Source organism: Scyliorhinus torazame, chromosome 11, assembly GCF_047496885.1.
Source record: "Scyliorhinus torazame isolate Kashiwa2021f chromosome 11, sScyTor2.1, whole genome shotgun sequence".
Lineage (NCBI taxonomy): Eukaryota > Metazoa > Chordata > Chondrichthyes > Carcharhiniformes > Scyliorhinidae > Scyliorhinus > Scyliorhinus torazame.
In genome coordinates, this window is record NC_092717.1 from 123,538,838 (window position 1) to 123,561,663 (window position 22,826).

Sequence of the window (22,826 nt, forward strand, 5' to 3'; positions counted from 1 at the left end):
GATTCTATTACACTCTAGCTTTCAAAGATGGTCACTGATAAAAAAATGAACTTCAATACAATTAAAATTAGACAGCAGGAGAAACAATTTGACAGGAAAACGATGTAATCAGAGTGTAGTCAAAACCCTGAAAAAATATATGGATGTATCACAAAGAATTGGAAAGATACACAATTAGCAAAACCACAGCAACAATTGCATGGCTGGTGTTCAGAGTGCAACAACCGTTAGCGTGGATTGGCTAGAAGTAAAAGCAAATTTTCAACTTTTCCTATTTATTCCCTTCTGAAGCAGAGTGTCTGGTCACTCTTCTAAAGCATTTCAATTTAGGTTATTACAATGGGATATGATTACAGTTCAGCTCATTTCATATTTTTTGCATGGTGTCTTGAACGTCACGAATAACATAACAAATGTTTCTGTTGCATAAATCAACATTTTCAATCGCAATTGACAATCTATGGGGATTTGTTTGGGAAAAAAATGGAAAATCCAACGCCCTCCTCTCTTAGGCTCTTTCCCCCTATTATCATAAATTAATAAGGCCTGTTGACTTCTGCCATGGAATGAGTAGTCGCACATTTGGTGGCTCCCGCTCAAGGTGGAATGTTTTGGTCTTTTAGGGCATAGTATTTGAGGGTAAAAGGTACAGGAGTGCCTGTGGAAGGTAATACTCCTCTGGTGTGGTTGGTGGATAGATCTGCAGACAAGGAGTGGTGCAAGAAAGAGAGAGCAGCGGGAGGAGAGTCCTTGTCGTCTGCCACAGGAAAAGATGGCGGGGGGGGGGGGGGGGGGGGGAGAAGAGAGGCTCTGCCCGCCCAGTGGTCGACAGAGTAGTTGATAAGAGTTTCTGAGCAATAAGCTCCTGCAACAGAGGAAAAAGGCCCTGTAAGACATGGCCAAGGGGGTGGATCTACTGAGATCAAGCGAGTTGAGCAGAGACTGCAGTCCCAGGGCATCCAGAAAGTGGAGGTGGTGGTGGGGGAGCACGTAGTCTAGTTGGCCATGTTGGGAGTGATGCGGGAGAGCCAGAAGAGGTTGAGGGATAGGGTGGAAGATCTGGAGTATCGCTCTAGGAAGCAAAATTTAAGGATGGTCGGGATGCCTGAAGGTGCAGAGGCCGCTGCTTATGTGGCAAGGATGCTGAATAAACCGATTGGGGAGAGGATCTTTGATCAGCCTCTGGAGGTGGACTGAGCGCACAGGGGCTGAAGAGGTCACAGGTGGCGAGGGCAATGGTGGTGTGACTGCATCTTTCTGGACAAGGTGATCCTTCGATGGGCGAGGCAGACCAAGAAATGTACCTGGGAAGGGAGTGAGCTGTGGCTGTACCAGTTCCTGGGTGCGGAGCTGGCGAAGGAGGGCCAGGTTTAGTTGGATTAAGGCTTCCCTCGTTGAAAAAGAGGTAAAGTTTGGGGTATGGTACCCGGCTCGCCTGTGGGTGACTTTTCAGAAATAAGTTTTCATTTCGACATGCCAGAGGAGTTTATGAGGGACAATGCACTGGTAGGTGTTTGAGGACGTTGAACTTTTTGAAAGTGTTTGGTGGTGGGTTTTTCTGGGGCAGGTTCTTACAGGAGAGGGGTGATGGAGAGAGTGCCTTTTGTTACTGGACAGTTAAGATATTCTCTCATAGTATAGCTTGTTGCACTGTGAAGTTTGTTTATTGACAAAAGTTTGATATTAATATGAGCAGGAATGGAAAACAATTTATTAGCCGTGGAATTAACCTACAGTGATTCCTAAAACTGAATACAACAGTGCATTCAGGAGTCGATTGGGATGGCCGGGGGTGGAGGGGCCTTGGGCGGGTGCCACCATGCCAGTTGGGCGGGCTAATTAACAGGAGTGAAGTGAGGGGTTGCCAGGAAGAAGGCATGAGGGGGTTGTTGACATGGTGTGGTTGGTGACACGCCGTTGGGAAGGGATCAATGGCGGTGGACATCCAGGGACGTAGTGGACCTGGAGGGTCACGTGACACGGGCTGGCTCAAAAAGGTGAGACAGCTGATTGGCAGGGGAATAGGGCGAAGAGCCTCCCGACCAAGCTGGTTATGTGGAATGTGAGGGGGTTGAATGGACCGGTTGAACTTTTTGCATGTGTTCACCCATTTGAGTCTTAAGGCAGACGTGTTTTTTTTGTTGCAGGAGACGCACCTGAAGCTGATGGACCAGACGAGGCTGAGAAAAGGTTGGGTGGGGCAGGTGTTCCATTCGGGACTGGATATGAAGACGAGGAGGTGGCGGTGTTGGTTTATAATGGAGGGGGAATAAGAGAGATATGTGGTGGTTAGTGAGAGGTTGGAGATGATGCCGGTGGTTCTGGTAATTATGCCCCGAATTGGGATGACGTGGATTTTATGAGGCGAGTGTTGGGAAAGATTCCGGACTTGGACTCATTACGGTTGATTATTGGGGGGGGGGGTTATGGAGTGCATGGGGAGCTAGACCCGTGGAGGTTTGGGAGGCCAAGGGTGAGGGAGTTTTCATACTTCTCCCATGATGTGCACCTGGTGTACTCCCGGATTAATTTTTTTGCGCCCGCTGCGAAGGCTGGATGTGGGCTTGCTGGCGGATTAGATAGTGTGTGAGCGGGTGAGGGGTGCCATTTGGGGCTACGTGGAGCTAAATGACATGGGGGAGGTCACATCCGCCACACTGTGGGAGAAACTCAAGGCTGTAAGTGGGGGGGGGGTTTCATATCAATTTGGGCACATAGGGAGAAAACGGAGCAGGAGGAGAGGGCAAGGCTGGTGGATGCGATTTGGAGGGTGGACAGGAGAGATTCAGAGGTGCCAAAGGAGAGGCAAATGCTCCAGATGGAGTTTGGGCTACTTTCTACGGAAAAGGCAATAGGTCAGTTGCGGAGGGCCAGTGTATGAGTATGAGGAAAAGGCAAGTAGGATGTTGGCCCATCAGTTGAGAAAGCAGGAGACAGTGGGTGAATCAGTAAAGTTAGAGATGATAAGGGTACGGTGGTGATGGACACGGAGGGGGCAAATGGGTTGTTTGATAGGAGGCTCAGGTATTTGGGAATCCAGGTGACGCAGAGTTTGTTGCAGTTACATAAATTGAGCTTGGCACAGCTGCTGGAGCAGATGAAGGGGGACTTTTAAGAGGTGGAATGTGCTGTTGCTGGCAGGGCGGGTCAGACAGTGAAAATGACAGTGCTGCCGAGGTTTCAGTTTGCTTTTGAGACCCTCCAAATTTTTGTTCCCACGTCGTGTTTTGGGAAGGTCAATGGGCTGATCTCCGGGTTTGTGTGGGCGGGGAAGACGCCGTGGGTGTGGTGAGCAGGGGCGACGGGCTGGCATTGATGAACATGAACTAATATTAGGAGACGAACATTGCAGTGGTAAAGAAATGGGCCGTTCATGAGGGGGCAAGTAGAGGCGGCATCGTGCAGGGGTACATGTTTGAGGGTTTTGTTGTTGGCACCTTTACCGTTTTTGCTGGTCAAGCACTCTACCAGCCCAGTGGTGGTCGGTCCAAAGGCTGTGGGGGCAGTGGAGGCAGTATTTGGGAAGGAGGGTGCCTCGGTGTGGGCGCTGATCTATAATAACCATAACTTTGCTCCGGCAGAGCTGGATGCGAGGCTTAGGCGGTGGCGACAGGCAGGGATTGAGCACTGCGGCAACTTGTTTGTAGGGGACAAATTCATGGGGCTGGAGCTAGTGTACGAGTTGCCCAGGGGGAATGGCTTTAGGTACCTGCGGGTTCTGGACTTCGTAAGGAGTGGTACGGTCCTTTCCTGGGCTCCTGCCCCTGGAGTTGAAGGACATGGTGCTGTCGAAAGACGAAATAGGGAGGGGAAACTGTCGGACGTCCACAAGGAGTTAATGGAGTGGGAAGGAACCCTGGTGGGTGATATTAAGAGGAAATGGGAGGAGGAGCTGGGAGGGGAGATAGGAACCAAGATGTGGATGAGGCCTTGCGGACGGTGAACGCATCCTTGTCATGTGAGCGGTTATCCAGTTTAAAGTGGTACATAGGGCTCATTTGACGGTGGCGAGGAGGCGTATGTTCTTTGAAGGGGTAGAGGATAGGTGTGGGCAGTGCACGGGACGGGAGAGGCCGAATCACGTTCACATGCTCTGGGCATGTCCGAGGTGCTGGGTGTCGAGGTGGTTCAGTGTCCAGAGGTGGTGATATTTGGGGTGTAGGAAGACCCAGGAATCTAGGGGTGAGAGAGCCCAATGCTTTGGCCTTTGCCTCCTAGAGACGGATTTTGCTAGGCTGGCGGAACTTGGAGCCGCAGAAAGCGGGAGTGTGGGTGAGCGACCTGGTAGAATTCCTGAGGCTGGAGAAGGTCAAGTTTGCTGTGAGGGGGTCGGCAGGGGGGGGGCGTGGTTGTTGATTCTTGATTGAAATGTTCGGTTCTGATGTGTGTAAATGTCTTGAATAAAATATTTCTTAAAAAAAGCTTTTGCCTGTTTGTTTCAATAAATGTGGGCAGCACGGTAGCACAAGTGGATAGCTAGCACTGTGGCTTCACAGTGCTAGGGTCTCACGTTCGATTCCCTGCTGTGTCACTGTCTGTGAGGAGTCTGCACCTTCTCCCCGTGTCTGCGTGGGTTTCCTCCGGGTGCTCCGGTTTCCTCCCACAGTCCAAAGACGTGCAGGTTAGGTGGATTGACCATGATAAATTGCCCTTAGTAAGGTGAGGAGGGGTTTATGGGTGAAGGGGATAGGGTGGAAGTGAGGGCTTAAGTGGGTCAGTGCAGATTTGATGGGCTGAAAGGCCTTCTTCTGCACTGTATGTTCTAAATGTTAATTTTGATTTTCTTTGTCACACTATGGTATATAACAATGTGAACTTGTGTTCACATGAACTTTAATCCCAAAGCCCTTTACAGTCAACAAAGTACTTCCAAGTGTAGGGATTGCTCTAATGTAAGAAACATCCTTCACTGGAGTAGGGGGTGGATGAGGAATGAGTAATAGCCAGGACAACTTCAAATAGTCTTACATATGATCAAATAGGTCTCAGCACTATTACAACTCATCCAGAAGATGCGCATTGCACATCTACACTATCGTAGAGTCTACTTAAACCAGATTAACTTAAGACAAGTCTGTTACCAACTTAGAATAGTGTATTGGCATTCTCTGATGAAACTGTTCATGCAAGCATGATTTGAGAATGGGCAGCACAGTGGGTAGCACTGCTGCTTACAGCACTGAGGACCCGGGATCGATCCCGGCCCTGGGTCATTGTCTGTGTGGAGTTTGCACATTCTCCCAGAGTCTGCAGATGTTCCACCCCACAACCCAAAGATTGTTAGGTGGATTGGCCACACTAAATTGGAAAAAAATAATTGGGTACTCCATTTATTTTGTTTTAAAAAGCATGTTGAGAAATTGACTCAATCATAAATTTAAGGAATGGAAATTGATTTTAGCTAGGTATTTGACACCATCCCACCTGTGCAATTATCATAGAATTTACAATGTGGAAGGATGCCATTCAGCCCATCGAGTCTGCACTGGCCTTCTGAACGAGCACCCCACCCAAGTCCACACCTTCACTCCATTCCCGCAACCCCACCTAACCTTTCTGGACACGAAGGGCAATTTAGCATGGCCAATCCACCCAACCTGCACATCTTTGGACGGTGGGAGGAAACCAGAGCATCCGGAGGAAACCCACGCAGCCACGGGGAGAATGTGCAGACTCCACACAGGAAGTGACCCAAGCTGGGAATCAAACCTGGGACCCTCGAGCAGTGAAGCAACTGTGCTAACCACTGTCCTACCGTGCCCCCCTAATTAATCCACAAGCCTAGAAGGCATGGTATAAGAAAAAGCTAACCCAGAAAAAGAAAATAGTAATTGTCAACGGAAATTGATCAATCTATCCAGGGCCTGGCTGAGCCAAAGGATTGCACTCAAAAGTTATGATCCCGGCCCTTTCATTTTCTGCATTGACTACATTCCCCCAGTTTTACTGCAAACTCAAATGCATTTGGATAGTTTGGGCTCAGGTAGCAAATGGAATTTAATGTGAACAATGACAAATGTTGAGAGACAATAGAAGCTAACAATGGAAATATAAACTAAGTGGTTCTCTGCTGCAAACATTAGTAGGGGATATTAACATTTAGCTCACGAAAATCAACAGTAACGTGTAAAAGGGGAAAGAAAATGAACTGAATCTTATAATGCTTCACCAGCAGAAAAGAGCACAAATCGGAAGTCTGTACAAAATATTGGGAGTACGGTGTATAATTCTAGTCATATTATAGCAAGGCTATCCAGGCACTGAATGGAGGAAAGGGCAACCAAACGGACATCTGGCTAAAAACATATCAGCTACAAGGAAAGACTGAATGAACAGCCTGACATTGTTTACCGAAAAGAAAAAAGCCCAGGGGAGAGATTATTCAATGTTCTTAAGGGAGCAGAAATTTGATCAACAATATATTTTTGAACATTACAAATTCCAGAGCCAGGGGAAATGGTTAGAACGGTCTAGACAGAACTAATATGAGAGGGTAGTGAATGTTTCGAACAGACTGCCCAGAGAGAGACATTGGAAGCAGTGCAGAAACAAGGACCAGATGGACTGCATTATCTGGTCCTATTCTTTAATATAGCCCGATGCAAGGGAAACTGCATGGCTCAGCAGATTACCACCTTTGAATCTAGCATAAGTCAGAGGTAGAATCTTCTGCAAAATGTGTATTGAGAAGACTCATAGTATGCTTGGGTCCACAGCATAAAACAACCCTTCATTATCACTGATACTGGCAGCATAACTGAGAAACTCAGATATCTACTATATGAAATGTAATGTCACTCATACAATGGAGGTTGGTAGTGAGTGTCAAGAAAAATTACAAAAAACTTAGAAAACTGGTTGTGCTCCCTTACTTCCATTCACTTGTTAAAAATTAGCATTTCACTTTATTTTCATACATCTGCCATATTCCTCCATTTCTCTCAGTTTACCTTCATAGTGCACTTTACCTTAACTGAGAGGTAAAAGACATGTGAAATAAACCAAATACTGGAATTAAATAGCAATCAGCATCTAGAGTTCTATTGAAAGCTGTACTTCAATACCATAACCAGTCTTTTCACTTTATATAATAACCTGCTATATATTTTCATGATGTGGAGATGCCGGCGTTGGACTGGTGTGAGCACAGTAAGAAGTCTTACACCACCAGGTTAAAGTCCAACATGTTTGTTTCAAACACTAGCTTTCGGAGTACTGCTCCTTCCTCAGGTGAATTAAGAGATATCTTCCATAAAAATATATACAGACACATTCAAAGATGCCAGACAATGCTTAGCAGGTGCATCACCGGCGAGCATTAGCAGGTGATTAAATCTCGATAGATCCAGAGATGGGGTAACCCCAGGTTAAAGAGGTGTGAATTGTCTCAAGTTAGGACAGTTGGTAGGATTTCGCAAGCCCAGGCCAGATGGTGGGGGATGAATGTAATGTGACATGAATCCCAGGTCCCGGTTGAGGCCGCGCTCATATGTGCGGAACTTGGCTATAAGTTTCTGCTCGACGATTCTGCGTTATCGTGCGTCCTGAAGGCCGCCTTGGAGAACGCTTACCCAGAGATCAGAGGTCGAATGCCCTTGACTGCTGAAGTGTTCCCCGACTGGAAGGGAACGTTCTTGCCTGGCGATTGTTGCGCGATGTCCGTTCATTCGTTGACGCAGCTTCTGCATGGTCTCGCCAATGTACCACGCTTTGGGACATCCTTTCCTGCAGCGTACGAGGTAAACAGCGTTGGCTGAGTCGCACGAGTATGTACCGCGTACCTGGTGGGTGGTGTTCTCACGTGTAATGGTGGTATCCATGTCGATGATCTGGCACGTCTTGCAGAGATTGCCATGGCAGGGTTGTGTGTTGTCGTGGTCACTGTTCTGAAGGCTGAGTAGTTTACTGCAAACAATGGTTTGTTTGAGGTTACGCGGTTGTTTGAAGGCAAGTAGTGGGGGTGTGGGGATGAGCTTGGCAAGATGTTCATCTTCATCGATGACGTGTTGAAGGCTGCGAAGATGTCGTAGTTTCTCCGCTCCGGGAAAGTACTGGACGACGAAGGGTACTCTGTCGGTTGTGTCCCGTGTTTGTCTTCTGAGGAGGTTGGTGCGGTTTTTTGCTGTGGCGCGTTGGAACTGTCGGTCGATGAGTTGAGCTCCATATCCCATTCGTACGAGGGCATCTTTCAGCGTCTGTCGATGTCTGTTACGCTCCTCCTCGTCTGAGCAGATCAAATGTATACGGAGGGCTTGTCCACCGGGGGTGGCTTCTTTAATGTGTTTAGGGTGTGGAAGCTGGAGAAGTGGAGCACCGTGAGGTTATCCGTGGGCTTGCGGTAAAGCGAAGTGCCAGATGTTTGATGCATCAAGGACAGTCACCTCAGCACTTCGCTTTACCGCAAGCCCAAGGTATAACGTGGATTTCCTCCGGATGCTCCAGTTTTCGCTCAGTCAAAAGGTATGCAGGGTGGCATGGGAGAAGGGAGAGGCGGCATCATGTGGGGCACAAATTTAGGAGCACTGGTAACGGCACCTCACCCATTCTCGCCGGCCCGGTACTCTACAAGCCCGGTGGTGGTGGCAGCTCTGAGAGTTTGGGGACAGTGGCAGAAGCATATGGGAGTGGAGGGGGAATCGGTGTGGGCTCCAATTTATGGCAATCACCGGTTTGTTCCAGAGAGGTTGGATGGGGGATTCCTGAGGTGGCAGAGAGCGGGTATTGAGACACTGGGAGTATTGTTTAACGATGGGAGATTTCCTGGTTTGGAGCATCTGGAGGAGGAGTTTAAATTGCCGGGTGGGAATGGGTTTCGCTATCTGCAGGTGAGGGACTTTGTGCGACGGTAGGTTTCGACCTTTCCGCTTCTACTACCACAAGAGAATACAGAACAAGATCGTTTCAAAAACGGGAGTGGGGGAAGGGAAGGCCTCGGAAATTTATAAAGAATTCATGGAGTGGGATATAATGCAGATAGGGGAGGTAAAGTGCAAGTGGGAAGATGAGCTAGGTAAGGGGCTAGAGGAAGGCCTGTGGGAGGATGCACTGAGTAGAGGCAACACGTCCTCATCATGTGCCAGGCTCAGCCTGATACAATTCAAGGTGGTTCACCGGGCACACATGACGGTGGCCCGGATGAGCAGTTTTTTTTTTTTAAAGAGTAGCGGACAGGTGTGCGAGGTGTGCAGGAGGGTCCGCAAATCATGTCCACATATTTCAGGCATCTCCGATGCTTAGGGGATACTGGCAGGGATTTGCCGATGTATGTTCACGGTGCTAAATATTAGGGTGGTGTTGAGTCCAGAGGTGGCAATCTTTGGAGTATCGGAAGACCCGGGAGTCCAGGGGGAAGAGAGAGGCTGACATTTTGGCCTTTGCCTTCTCGGTCGCCCAGAGACTGATCCTATTATCCTAGAGGGGCTCGGAGCCCCCAAAATCGGGGTTATGGGTTAGCGACATGGCCGGGTTTCTTAGGCTTGAGAAAATGAAGTTCATCCTGAAAGGATCAGTATTAGGTTTTGTCCGGAGGTGGCAGCCGTTTATCGACTTCTTCGGGGAAAACTAAACTGTTAGCAGATACAAGGGGGGTTTAGTTTAGTTCAATTTAGGCGGGATCGGCGAGGAGATGGAGGTCTTGGGGTATTGTGTGTATAAGCTATGTTGGCGGGGTATGGTTGTTGGTTGGGGGGGGGGGGGGGGATGTTACTCACTGAATTATGTTTAAATTTGTATTTTTTGTTGTTATAAAACCAGAAATGCCTTAATAAAATGTTTGTTTTAAAGGAAAAGTGTGCTGGTTAGGTGGATTGGCTATGCTAAATTGTCCCATAGAGTCCAAAGATTAGATGGGGTTATGGGCCTAGGTAGGGTTCTCCTTCAGAGGGTTGGTGTATCATAATGGGCCAAATGGCCTCCTTCTGCACTGTGGGATTCTATGCCGTTGCACACTACACTCAGACCTGCGCTTACGTGCCTCTGATTGTTTGTTTGATGCACGGTAAAAGGAACCTTGACTATGTTATGGGCCAGGGTTTAGAGAACCCCAAAGTGTATCATGGCGTTCACCTGACCCACAACTTTTACCAGATTGTGGTATGGGGAGCACACGACCCACTCTACAGGTATGGTACAGCAGAAATGGATAAGTATTTTTAAAAGCAAAACAATGTTTATTCTTTGAACTCAAGTTAACCTTTTTAAAACATAGTGAACATCTTAGCAACCATCAATTCAAATACAACCCCCAAAGACTACAACACTAAGTAAACCTTTAAGCTTTCCTTTTTAACATCCATATGACTGAAAAACAAAACCTTTATCAGAAGCACATCAGGTTAAAGTCACTACTGAAAACATTTATAATTCTGAATTCACCAAATGATCAAGAGGTAGTCTTTTGATGGCAGAGAGAACAGCAGTACATTTGCTTGGTCTGGCTTCAGCTCCAACACTGAAAACGAAACTGAAATACACCCTGTAGCCTAAAATGAAAGTAAAAAGATGACAGACAGCCCAGCTCCACCCACACTCTGACATCACTGATAAACACCCATTTCTTAAAGGTACTCTCACATGACACCTGCCCCCCCCCCCCAAAGAAAAATAAAAACCAACTTCAGGATGGTTTCATTTTTCACCTTTTCATTATCCTTTAAGAAATGCACACAGTAAATATACTTTTTCGTTTCAAAAAACACACGCAAACAGGTATAACTTTTTTCCCCATTCTTCTCCAACTGAAATCCTTCTCGATTGACAGTCTCTTTGAACAAGAAGGTATCTGCACGATCCGTCCATTTCTCTACGCCTCGGCAGGTCTCTTGAAAGTCAGATACTTTAATTCAATCTGATCACAGAGTCCCTTGTAATTCTCCAACACAGGAGCATTGGTTATCACAGCTTTCAGGCAGTCAAATGCCTGTTGAAAGTCCGCTGAAATTTTCGACGTTTCTTCAGCAAGTCCATCAGTGGAGCAATCATGCTACAAAATATTTGCACAAATGTTCGATCAAATCCACTCATGCCAAGAAATCGCATTATTTCCCTTTGTCTTGAGGGTATCGGAAACTCCTCAATAACTGTTGGTTTCACATCCCCTGTGACCATTTGACCCTGTCCGATTGTATGGCCAAGGAAAGTGACTTGGGCTTTTCCAAATTCACTTTTAGTTAGGTTTATCACCAAACCCGCCTCCTGAAGTCGATCAAATAACTCCATCAGATGTTTCAAATGTTCCGTCCATGTCTGGCTGAAAATTACCAGATCGCTGATGTATACCGCACAATTGGGTAATCCTGAAACAAATGTTAGTTAACCGTTGAAATGTGGTTGGTGTGTTTTTCATGCCAAATGGCATAACTTTGTATTGGTATATACCATCTGGAGTCACAAAAGCTGAAATCTCCTTCGCCCTTTCGGATAAAGGTATCTGCCAGTAACCTTTAAGTAAATCCAGTTTGGAAATAAAAGCTGATTGTCCCTCTTTCACAATGCAATCCTCCAAATGTGGGATAGGATAAGAGTCCGTTCTTGTAACTGCATAAACTTTCTTTTGTCCACACACAACTGTTGGGTACCGTCTGGTTTTGGTACCATCACTATGGGTGAGCTCCATTGGCTGTAACCCACTTCAATTATGCCATTTTTAAGCATACTCTCAATCTCTTTGTTAACCTGTGCCAATTTTAAAGGGTTAAGCCTGTATGGATGTTGTTGGATTGGAACAGCATTTTCCACATCTACATCATGTATAGCCATTTTAGTACTTCCCAATTTATCTCTACAAACTTGCCCATGTGATATCAATAACTCTTTCAGGTCAGTTCGTTTTTCCTCTGGAAGGTAACTCAACAATTTATCCCAATTTAAGAACATCCTCGTTTTCCAATTTAATTTGAGGTATATCAAATTCAGTCATCTGGATTTGGTTCGTCAATTTGAGTTAGAATCATTAAAACCTCCTTTTTCTCTCCTTCCCTTTCAAAGTACCTTTTAAGCATATTCACATGACACACTTGGCGAATCTTCCTTCTATCTGGTGTTTTTAAACCACATAATTCACCTCACTTAATTTCCTTTCAATCTGATAAGGTCCACAAAACCTTGCTTTTAAAGGTTTACCTACCACTGGTAACAATACTAAAACTTTATCTCCACTGGCAAAACTACGAACTTTGGCTTTCTTGCCTGCTGAATTACATTTTGTGCAATTTTTAAATGTTGTCTCGCCACAAGACCTGCTCTATTTAATCGTTCCCCAAAATTTGACACGTAATCCAATAACTCACCAATTTTTCCTTAATCAATTTAAGTGGTCCTCTTACCTCATGACCCAAAATTAGTTCAAAAGGCCCAAATGTGGTTGGCTCATTTGGTGCATCCCTAATTGCAAACAGTATGAATGGAATTCCTTTATCCCAATCCTCTGGATAATCTTGACAATAAGACCTCAACATTGTCTTTAATGTCTGATGCCACCTTTCTAACGCTCCCTGCGATTCTGGATGGTACGCAGTTGATTTAAATTATTTTATTCCTAAGCTATCCATAACTTCTTTGAATAACCTGGAGGTAAAATTTGATCCTTGATCAGATTGTATTTCTGTGGGTAGTCCATATCTAGTAAAGAATTTAAGTAACTCCTCCACAATCTTTTTAGCTGTAATATTACGTACTGGAATGGCCTCTGGAAACCTAGTAGACATATCCATTATAGTCAAAAGATATTGATTCCCGCTTTTTGTTTTCGGAAGCGGTCCTACGCAATCAATAAGGACCCATGTAAAAGGTTCCTTAAATGCTGGAATGGGTATTAAGGGCGCTGGTTTTATCACTGCTTGAGGTTTCCCCATCACTTGACATGTGTGACATGATTGACAAAATGTACCTACATCTTTATGTAGTCCAGGCCAATAAAAATGTTTCTGGATGTTACCTTGAGTTTTCCTTATTCCCAAATGTTCTCCCACTGGTACCTCACGTGCAACTCGCATTACCTCCTTTTGAAACACTACCGGCAATAATACTTGATGAACTTGTGCCCTCTTTTCATCCGCCTGCATATGTAAAGGTCTCCATTTTCTCATCAAGACATTACTTTGACGGTAATAACCGTATATATGCAGATTCCTCTTCCATGTATGCTTTCTGATACATCCATTTCTACATCTTTCTGTTGTAACTCCTCCAATTTTCCAGAACTAAAAATATCCGCCTCATTCTCCACCTGTTATTGTTCTTTTTCAACCATCTGATCAAAAATCGGTTCTGATAATTGCACTTCAACGTCATCTTCACTCTTTGATTTCTCCTCGTCTTAACCTGTGACTTGGCGACCTTGTTACTACACAATCCGGAAAAATCCCAGGAGATTCGTTCTTCAACATTTCAGTTGTCTGATTTTCCACTGACTTATCAACAACAGTAGGCAGCACTCCCACCTGCGATCCAGCTATATCATTACCCAAGATAAACTGTATTCCTGGACAAGATAGTTTCTCTATTACTCCTACTACCACTTCACTGGACTTTCCAACCTTACCTTATATAATTGAACACTACTCCTCTCGCCCTGAATTCCACAGATTACCACCATTTCTGGCAACATTCTTGATCAGGCTGTACAATCTTTTGCACCTCTTTCGCTTCTCTTGGACGTTCCTTTACCACTTTCACAAACCCCACAGTCATATCCTGTTTTACCACATCAGCCTTCCCAGTGCTTTTCTTCAACCACCAACACGGACTTTATATGGCCTAGTTTATTACAGTGAAAATATTTGAAACTTTTCATGTCTCTTCCACCCTCCTGGATTTCTTTTTTTAATCTGAGGTACACTCTCCTTATTATCTCCCATCAGATCACCTTTACCACTTGAGTATTTCACATGTCCCCAGTTTCTATCCATCACAGGCTGAAACTGATGTCGGAAACCAAGCTTTGATTTATGAACTAATTCATAATCATCTGCTATTTCTGCTGCTAATCTCACAGTTTTAACCCTCTGTTCTTCCACGAGTTCTCACTACATCAGGAATTGAATTTTTAAACTCCTCCAAAAGTATAATTTCTCTGAGAGCTTCATACATTTGGGCTATTTTCAAAGCCCTTATCCACCTATCAAAATTACTCTGTTTGACCCTTTCAAACTCCATGTAAGTTTGACCAAATTCTTTCTTTAAATTTCTAAACCTTTTTGTCTGTAAGCTTTAGGCACTAGTTCATATGCACCCAAGATGGATTTTTTCACCTTCTCATACGACCCAGATACCTCCTCCGGTAGTGATGCAAATACTTCACTAGCCCTACCTACCAACTTTGTTTGAATCAATAAAACCCACATGTCTTGTGGCCATTTCATTTGTTTAGCCACCTTCTCAAATGGAATGAAAAAGGCTTCTACCTCCTTCTCATCAAGGCTCGACAATGCTTGGACATATTTAAATAAATTCCCACCAAGCCTTCGACTTTGACGCTCTTTCTTACTATCTTCACTGTCATCCAATGTATGTTTCCCTTTACGTCTGCCAATTTTAACTGACCGTCATGTTTCATGGCCATTTTCTGAAGTTCAAACACTCTCTCTATCTTTTTCCCTGATCTGCATCTCCATTTCTTTCTTTTTCTTCTGCTCAGGCTATTCTTTCTTTTCTCCTTTCTTCTCTGCTTTTCTTTTCCTCTTTCCGCTCTATCTCTTTCTTTTTCCGCCCTCTCTCTCGCTTTCATTTACCTCTCTTTCGTATTCAAGCTGGTTTAATTCTCTCTCATGTTCCATTTGTTTAATTTGCAACTGAATTTTTGCCATTTCCAATGAGTCAAACTGTATCTCAGGCAACTTTAAATGCTTAGCGACCGCCATAATTACCTCATCTTTTCACATTTTGTCAGGTAATGTTAACTGAAATGTTTTTGCCAAATCTAACAGTCTGCTTTTAGTCTCTGTCCGTAAGGTACTGCGTGTGACCATCTCCACTCCCAAAAACTTCAGAGCCTCTGAAAGAGCCATTGTCCACAACACACTCCCTACTTAAACTGAAATACCACACCTGAAAAGCAATCACAATATGCTCACCCCTCACTGTCTTTAAGTTCACTAAGCCAATCCAATAGATAGACTTTTATTCCCTCAAGCCCCCAATTTGTTATGGGCCACGGTTTAGAGAACCCCAAAGTGTATCATGGAGTTCACCTGACCCACAACTTTACTAGATTGTGGTATGGGGAGCACACGGCCCACTCTACAGGTGTGGTACAGCAGAAATGGAAAAATATTTTTTTTAGAGCAAAACAATGTTTATTCTTTGAACTCAAGTTAACCTTTTAAAACATAGTGAACATCTTAGCAACCATTAATTCAAATACAACCCCCAAAGACTACAACACTAAGTAAACCTTTAAGCTTTCCTTTTTAACATCCATACGACTTTTAAAATCAAAACCTTCATCAGCAGCACATCAGGTTAAAGTCACTACTGAAAACATTTATAATTCTGAATTCAACATATTACCAAGAGATCATCTTTTGATGGCAGAGAGAACTGCAGTACACCTGCTTGATCTGGCTTCAGCTCCAACACTGAAAATGAAACTAAAACACACCCTGCAGCCTACAGCCTAAAACAAAAGTAAAAAAGTTGACAGACAGCCCAGCTCCACCCACACTCTGACATCACTGTTAAGCACCCATTTCTTAAAGGTACTCTCACATGACAATGAGCAAGTACTACCTATTCCACTTACCTGGATCACCTTGTCTACTTTAAGGTCTTCTAAGGATGGGTACAAAGACATCTTTAATCAAATGTAAAAGCCTATGGAGGAAAAAAAATATTTTGTTCAGCATTCTCGAGTTAAAATATTCCAAATTACCCCATAGCACAATGCACAGAAACACATACTTTAAAATACTATAGAAATAAACAACCTGTTATTTTGTTTGCTGGTTTTTCCCCCGTCGTCCTTTTTTGGAAGAGTCGAGAAATTGATCTTGTCCTGTATTTGGGCGAGTAAAGTGGTGAGGAAATGAAGAGGGGACGTCAGTCAGGGGTTTGCCGTTGCCGAGCTTGATATACTATTACTGGACAAAGAAGGTGCTGGTTTGGTGTGGGGATCCGGAAGCCACCTGGGTCCGGTGGAGCAGAAATCATGTACGGGGTCTGGCTCGAGGGCACTAGTGACAGCCTCGCTCCCACTCTCACCAGAGAAATATTCGATAAATCCGGAGGTGGTCTCCACCCTGAAGATATAGAGACAATTTTGGCAGCATTTTAAATCGGGGGCGGTATCGAAGCTGGCTCCGATCTGCGTGAATCATAGGTGGAATTCTTCGGCCACTGGACACTCAGAATGCGTTCTCCAATGGGACAGAGAATCGGACGTCGGGGCAAAATTGGGATTGATGCCAAGTGTCAACCCGAACGCCATGCTCCTACCCCTCACTGGCAGCATGAGTGAGTTTGATATTGCACGCCAGCAGGACCATGGAAATAAATTCTATTGGGTGATGACTCATTTGCATCTATTTAATGGGCCCAGTGTCCTATGCTCTGCCCATAAAAACCATCTGCAGCTTAGATCCATTCATATCCCTTCACACTTCGGTGGCCTCAGTGGTGAAGGCCCAATTTCGGTGGACATTGACGACATCAATGAAACGCAAGTGCCTGAATGATTAGAATGCACTCAGTGCACATTAATCTCTTTGATGTGGGCAATGTTTGCAGACATGGGGCTTTCACCGCTTAGGCCACTGATGCTGTCAATCACAAACCACTACTTGAAAGTCATTAATAGATTGCAGACAGTGGATCTGTGGGAACTAGATGCAGGCTCAACTATTCTCCTTTGAGGAATGAACAAATGGAGTTGCAAGGTACATCTTACAGCTATAATGCTTCCCACAGCCCGTGTGGATTGCTCTCTAGATTCCAGCATAGCACGGTAGCACAGTGGTTAGCACTGTTGCTTCACAGCTCCAGGTTCGATTCCCAGCTTGGTTCACTGCCTGTGTGGAGTCTGCACGTTCTCCCCTAGTCATCGCAGGTTTTCTCCGGGTGCTCCGGTTTCCTCCCATAGTCCAAAGATGTGCAGGTTAGGTGAATTGGCCATGCAAAATTGTATTTAAGTGTCCAAAAAGGTTAGGTGGGGTTACTGGGTTATGGGGATAGGGCGGAGGGTGCTCTTTCCAAGGGCCGGTGCAGACTCGATGGGCCGAATGGCCTCCTTCTGCACTGTGATTCTATGATTCTATTCAAAGGTGGAATGTCATAGTGGCAGCTCCCTAATGGAAATAATTATTTTTCATCCACTAATAAGAGGGAAACAGAAACATAATAAAACCTACCATACTTGTATTGGATGATGAGGTTAAAATTATCACAGGCTTTGTCCAAAACATTCTTAGCATCTAAATGAATAGTATAAATTCAACTGAATTGGAGTAGCAGCAGTTTTGCCATTGCAAAAGGGCGAACATTTAGTAAAGGTTACAAGCCATTTCCAGTTCAGAAATAATTAAAAAGGCAGAAGCAACTGTAATATAGCACTTTGGTATTGGAAACATATGCATATGTTATTGTAAGAAAACTGGCTAAGAAACAAAGTATTTTGGTGCACGAAGTTCATTCAAATATACACTATGAATATTTTCCCAGGAAAGACAACATATATCTGCCCACACCCCCTCAAACACCAAGGTCTCTTTGGGTTAATGTATGAAAAGGTGATACAGGTATATTTTGTATGTTCACACTTCAGTATACCAAGCGTTTAAAAATACACTGGTGTGAAAAATGGCCTACAGTTTCTGCTACTTGTCGACAACAAGTGAGCAAAGGTTCACAACGTAGCTCGAGTATCACTCGCAACTGCTTCTCCTCCTGCTTCCACAACATTGTCACTCAAGGATCTATCCTTATCCCACGTCTATTTCTCATCCACATGCTGCCCCTCAGCAACATCCTCGGAGCACATGTTTTCACATGCAAGCCGATGACACCCAGCTCGACCTCAGCACCACTTCTCTTGATTCCTCCACTATTGCTAAATTATCAGACTGCTTTTTTGACATCCAACATTGAGAAGACTGAAGTCATTGATTTCAGTCACTTTTTTCCATCCCTCTCCCTGCCAACTATCTGAGACCAAATCAGATTGTTTGCAACTGTGTTACAGTTAACCAAGGAGGACAGGATTGGTCTTGTATCAATTACCAACTGATATTAACATTGCCTCTGGATGCTCCAAACAAATGACCGCTTGGACAAGGGTTTGAGTACTGTTGGAACCATTTTCCAGTATCTGTGCAATCCTAGTATGATGGCAGGCAAGACAAGAGACAGGATACAACACAAGTTCACTTGGATTCAGCTTTGAATAAAAAAAGAGCCAGACTTGAAAAATTCAGCCTTTCTTATTAACACAGGAGGTTAGATAGATGTATTTGAAATAATGAAAGAATGGAACAGGGAAGAAGGAAACATTGAAAAACTGAATGTTCAATCATTTTAGAAAATAATTTATATTCATAAAATCATAATCACTAGCTTATACAACTATCCATCACTTGTTTAATGAAACCTTTAGCAAGCTAGAGACTATACGGCACTCACCTTCACTTTTTTTCTGAAAATATTTTATTAAGGCATTTATAATTTTAACTATTTTAAACATTAGGTTGCAACAAGAACAAAACAATCTAACCAACATCCCCCCCGCCCCCCCAGTAACAAACTCCAGCCAACATGGCTGACACAAACAGGACCTCCTTCCCCAGCCCTCTTTCCACTGGTTTTCCTGACCTTACTCGACAACCCATGCCTCCTCCACCCTCCTGCTGAGAGCTTAAATTTTCTCGAAGAAGTCGATGAATGGCTGCCACCTCCTGACAAACCCCTGCAGGGATCCCTTCAAGGCAAATTTAATTTTCTCGAGTCTGAGAAACCTCGCCATTTTGTTAACCCATACCCCAACTTCAAGGCTTCAGAGCCCCTCCATCCTAGTAGGATCCATCTCCAGACCGCCAACATACCATTTGCCCTCTTTACTGTCTATTGTACCCACTTACTTTGAGCGACTGATGCATGGGGACACCAAGGCACAAGTATCCTACAATGCCTTTTCTCCATTTATCCCTCGAATGGGTACCCATTCTATTTTCCTCCACAGCAGCATGGAAATGAAATGAAAAGAAAATCGATTGTCACAAGTAGGCTTCAAATGAAGTTACTGTGAAAAGTCCCTAGTCGCCACATTCCGGCGCCTGTTCGGGGAGGCTGGTACGGGAATTGAATCGTGCTGCTGACCTGCATTGGTCTGCTTTCAAAGCCAGCGATTTAGCCCTGTGAGCTAAACCAGCCCCTAAAAACATGGACAGCACCGCCCGAAAGGTGTAGAAAAGCAGCCAAAGAGGGAACAAAACAAACCTACACACTACTATGCCAACAGTTTACCAAAAAATGTACTATCTTTGATTGTGTCAACAAATCCACTAAAACCTCGGTGTAATGAATGTAGGAATTTCAGATGCATTGTATTATAGGTATTTGGTACAATAAGGTTTCGGACAAAGCTCGGCACAACATCGAGGGCTGAAGGGCCTGTTCTGTGCTGTTCTATGTATAAGTATGTATAAACAACCTGGGTTAGTTTAAATATGTGGCTACTGCAATCATATTTTAAAATAAATCCTAGCTTGAAAGGTACGTAGATTTTGGAAGCTTGGGGTGCAATTAAACCAATGTAAAAGGCTTAGGTTAATGCAATTTTATTTGGATTAAGGGGATTCCCGGTGGAGTAAATTAGATTATCCAAAGGTGACAGGGTTGGTCTCCCAACATAATTTCAAGCTTATCCAGAGCTTGGGCTGACAAGTGGCAAGTTACATTCGCCCCACACAAGTGCCAGGCAATGACCATTACCTACAAGAGAGGATCTAACCACCGCCACATGACATTCAATGGCATCAACATTGCGGAATCCCCCACAATCAACATCCTGGGGTTACCATGGATCAGAAATTGAACTGGGCAAGCCACGTTAATACTGTGGATACCATGGCAGGTCAAAGGCGAGGAATCTAACGGTGAGTAGCTCACCTCCTGAGTTCCCAAGGCCTGTCCACTAACTACAAGGCACAAGTCAGGAGTTTGATGCAATACCCTCCACTTGCCTGGATAAGTGCAGCTCCAACAACACTCAAGAAGCTCAACACTATCCAGGACAAAGCAGCCTGCTTGATTGCTCCCCCTTCCACAAACATTTAAACCCTCCACCACTGTTGAACAGTGGCAGTCTCGTTTACCATCTACAAGATGCACTGCAGCAACTCACCAAAGTTCCTTAGACACCACCTTCCAAATCCACGACCACCACTATGTAGAAGGGCAAGAGTAGCAGATACCTGGGAACGCCACCACAAGTCACTCACCGCCCTGACTTGGAAAAAAGCACCGTTCCTTCACTGTTGCTGGGGCAACATCCTAGAGCTCCCTCCCTAATAGCACAGTGGGTATACTTACACCTCAAGAACTGCAGCGATTCAAGAAGGCAACTCACCCCACCTTCTGAAGGGCACCTAGGGATGGGCAATAAATGCTGGCCTAACCAGCGAAGCCCACATTCCGTAAATTAATAAAAAGTTACACAAGCAATCCAACAGCACAATACCACTCAATGGAATCAAGATAAGTGGCAGAGAGATAGAAATAGATATGGTCAGAAAACATGAATGCTGGATTCTTGCCTAGAGAGGACTCAATACGGTGAAACACTGATGAAGAAAAAACATCCTTGAGGATCAGCAGGGGGCATGGCGCAGGAAAGAGAACAGAAGGCACTGTCAAAGATAACTACACCATAGCAATACAAGCTATGGAGAAAGCTGCCCCAAACCTTTAACAGAAGCATGATTGCAAAATAGATGACAAGCCAAGAAATGTTAATCAGGGCCTCAACAAAGACCGGGATAATATAAGGAAGCAGAACTTCATAAACAATAGCTGCGTGTACTATAACCTATGTACATGGCTAAATTTAAAGATGAACAATAAAGTTTTCACACACTATCTAACAGTTATTATGAATGTTAGCTTAGCACATCTGCACCTTAATCCCAGTTGGTATATCACTCAAGTGCAAAACAGCTGATATGTTACTGGACATAGCAAGCATGAAACATTAAGGAATGAAAATAAAATTGACACTGCAACGTCATGCTGTGCTATCATTTACATTAAAAACTTTCCTTTTGAATGATTGTTGAATGCATAAGATTGTTCAAAATCATTTCTGTGAAGTTTTGGGCAAGATTCCTTCCTGAAAAAGGCAGCTCCTTAATGATTGTTAAGTCAATGCAACAACTTGGATTTATATAGCAACTTTAACATAGTCGACCGATTCAAAAACTTACATACCACTCGGTCTGCAAACCTTCACAATTGTCTCCTAACTTTTATACAAAATACCAGAACTATCAGGCTTAATGTCACCAAATCCCCAATTGGGCAAATGTATCCTGCTCTAAATGAAAATACACCTCAGACTTTTAAAAAAATATTCGTTCCTAGGACAAAAGCATCACTGGCTATGGCCAGCATTCATTGTCTATTCCTAATTACCTTGAGAAAATGATGGTGAGCTGCCTTCTTGAAACCATGCAGTCCATGTGGGGCAAGCACACTCAATGCTCAAAGGAAGGGAGTGCCAATGTTTTGATCCCTCAGCAGTGAAGGAAGGGTGATAGATTTCCCAGTCAGGGTGGTGTGTGACTTGGGAGGGAATCTGCAGAAGGTGGTGACATGAATATGCTGGTTGAAGTTGCGGGTTTGGAAAGTGCTGTCAAAGCAGCCCTGGCAATTTTCTACAGTCCATCTTACAGATGGCATACACTGCTGTCACTGTGCACCACTAAAATAGTAATGTCTATTTAAGTTTGCCTTACTTTCAAACCACAACGGTGTGTCATTTATTGAAAAATAACAGGTTCCAGACATTTATCTGACATCACAGAACACCAATATTAGTGCAATTCACAAATAAACTATTTCTAGGCTAAACTAAAAACATGAAGCCTCTTGAATTTTTATTTGCAGCTTTTTCTTAATGCTTTTTACACAATCTTACAATAGAAATTTAATAGCCATCTTTCAACTCAAAAAGCTATAAACATTCTGATTTTTTTCTTCATCGCTTATCACTGTTCCCAACCACTGCTGTGTATATTTACTCGAAAAAAATAACTGTTTTGTGGGGGTCAATAGATCAATTTAAAAACAAAGGTCTGATCCCTTTTAAATCTAGTAAGTTTCAGAATTTTGCTTCTTGGCCTCCTTTCTCCGGTAATGAACTATCCACAATGACCTATTACAAGACCCGTGACTCTTACAACCGCATTACATAACATCCATTCCTTTCTCCCAGTTTCACTACACTCATCATGTGTGTTGATGATGCAACATTTCACAGAAAAATGTCTCAAATGTCCTGTTTTTCATGGCCCTGGGTCCTTTTTAAATGTTATTAATTTGTGGTTTCTTCCAATTTTGAGAGATTAAACTCCAGGCACGATCCTGGGCCCAGACACAACCCCCTCACCAGCCATCCCACACCCCCTTCACTGCCACACCGCCTTCCCCCCCACCCCACTGCCACATTGCCCCGCCGCCCTCCCCCCCGCCCCCCTCCCGCACCCCCAACGCCACTGCCCCTCCCACCGATGCAATATCCCGCCACCCCCCTCCCCACACTGCTCCTTCTCAACCGCTCTCCCTCCACTACCGCCGCACTGTCCTGCCACCCTCCATCGCTCCCTCCTCCCCGCCACTGCCCT

The 22,826-nt window shown here is 44.4% G+C and overlaps 1 protein-coding gene across 1 annotated transcript in view; it reads right to left on the reverse strand.

The window, feature by feature from the left end:
- Positions 1-22,826, reverse strand: part of LOC140385503 (syntenin-1-like) — a 48,071-nt gene that overhangs the window by 20,582 nt on the left and 4,663 nt on the right. The window contains exon 2 of the mRNA XM_072467726.1: positions 15,740-15,810. Within this exon, the coding sequence (XP_072323827.1) occupies positions 15,740-15,790 (51 nt within the window). The 5' untranslated portion in view covers positions 15,791-15,810. The remainder of the gene's footprint in view (positions 1-15,739; positions 15,811-22,826) is intronic.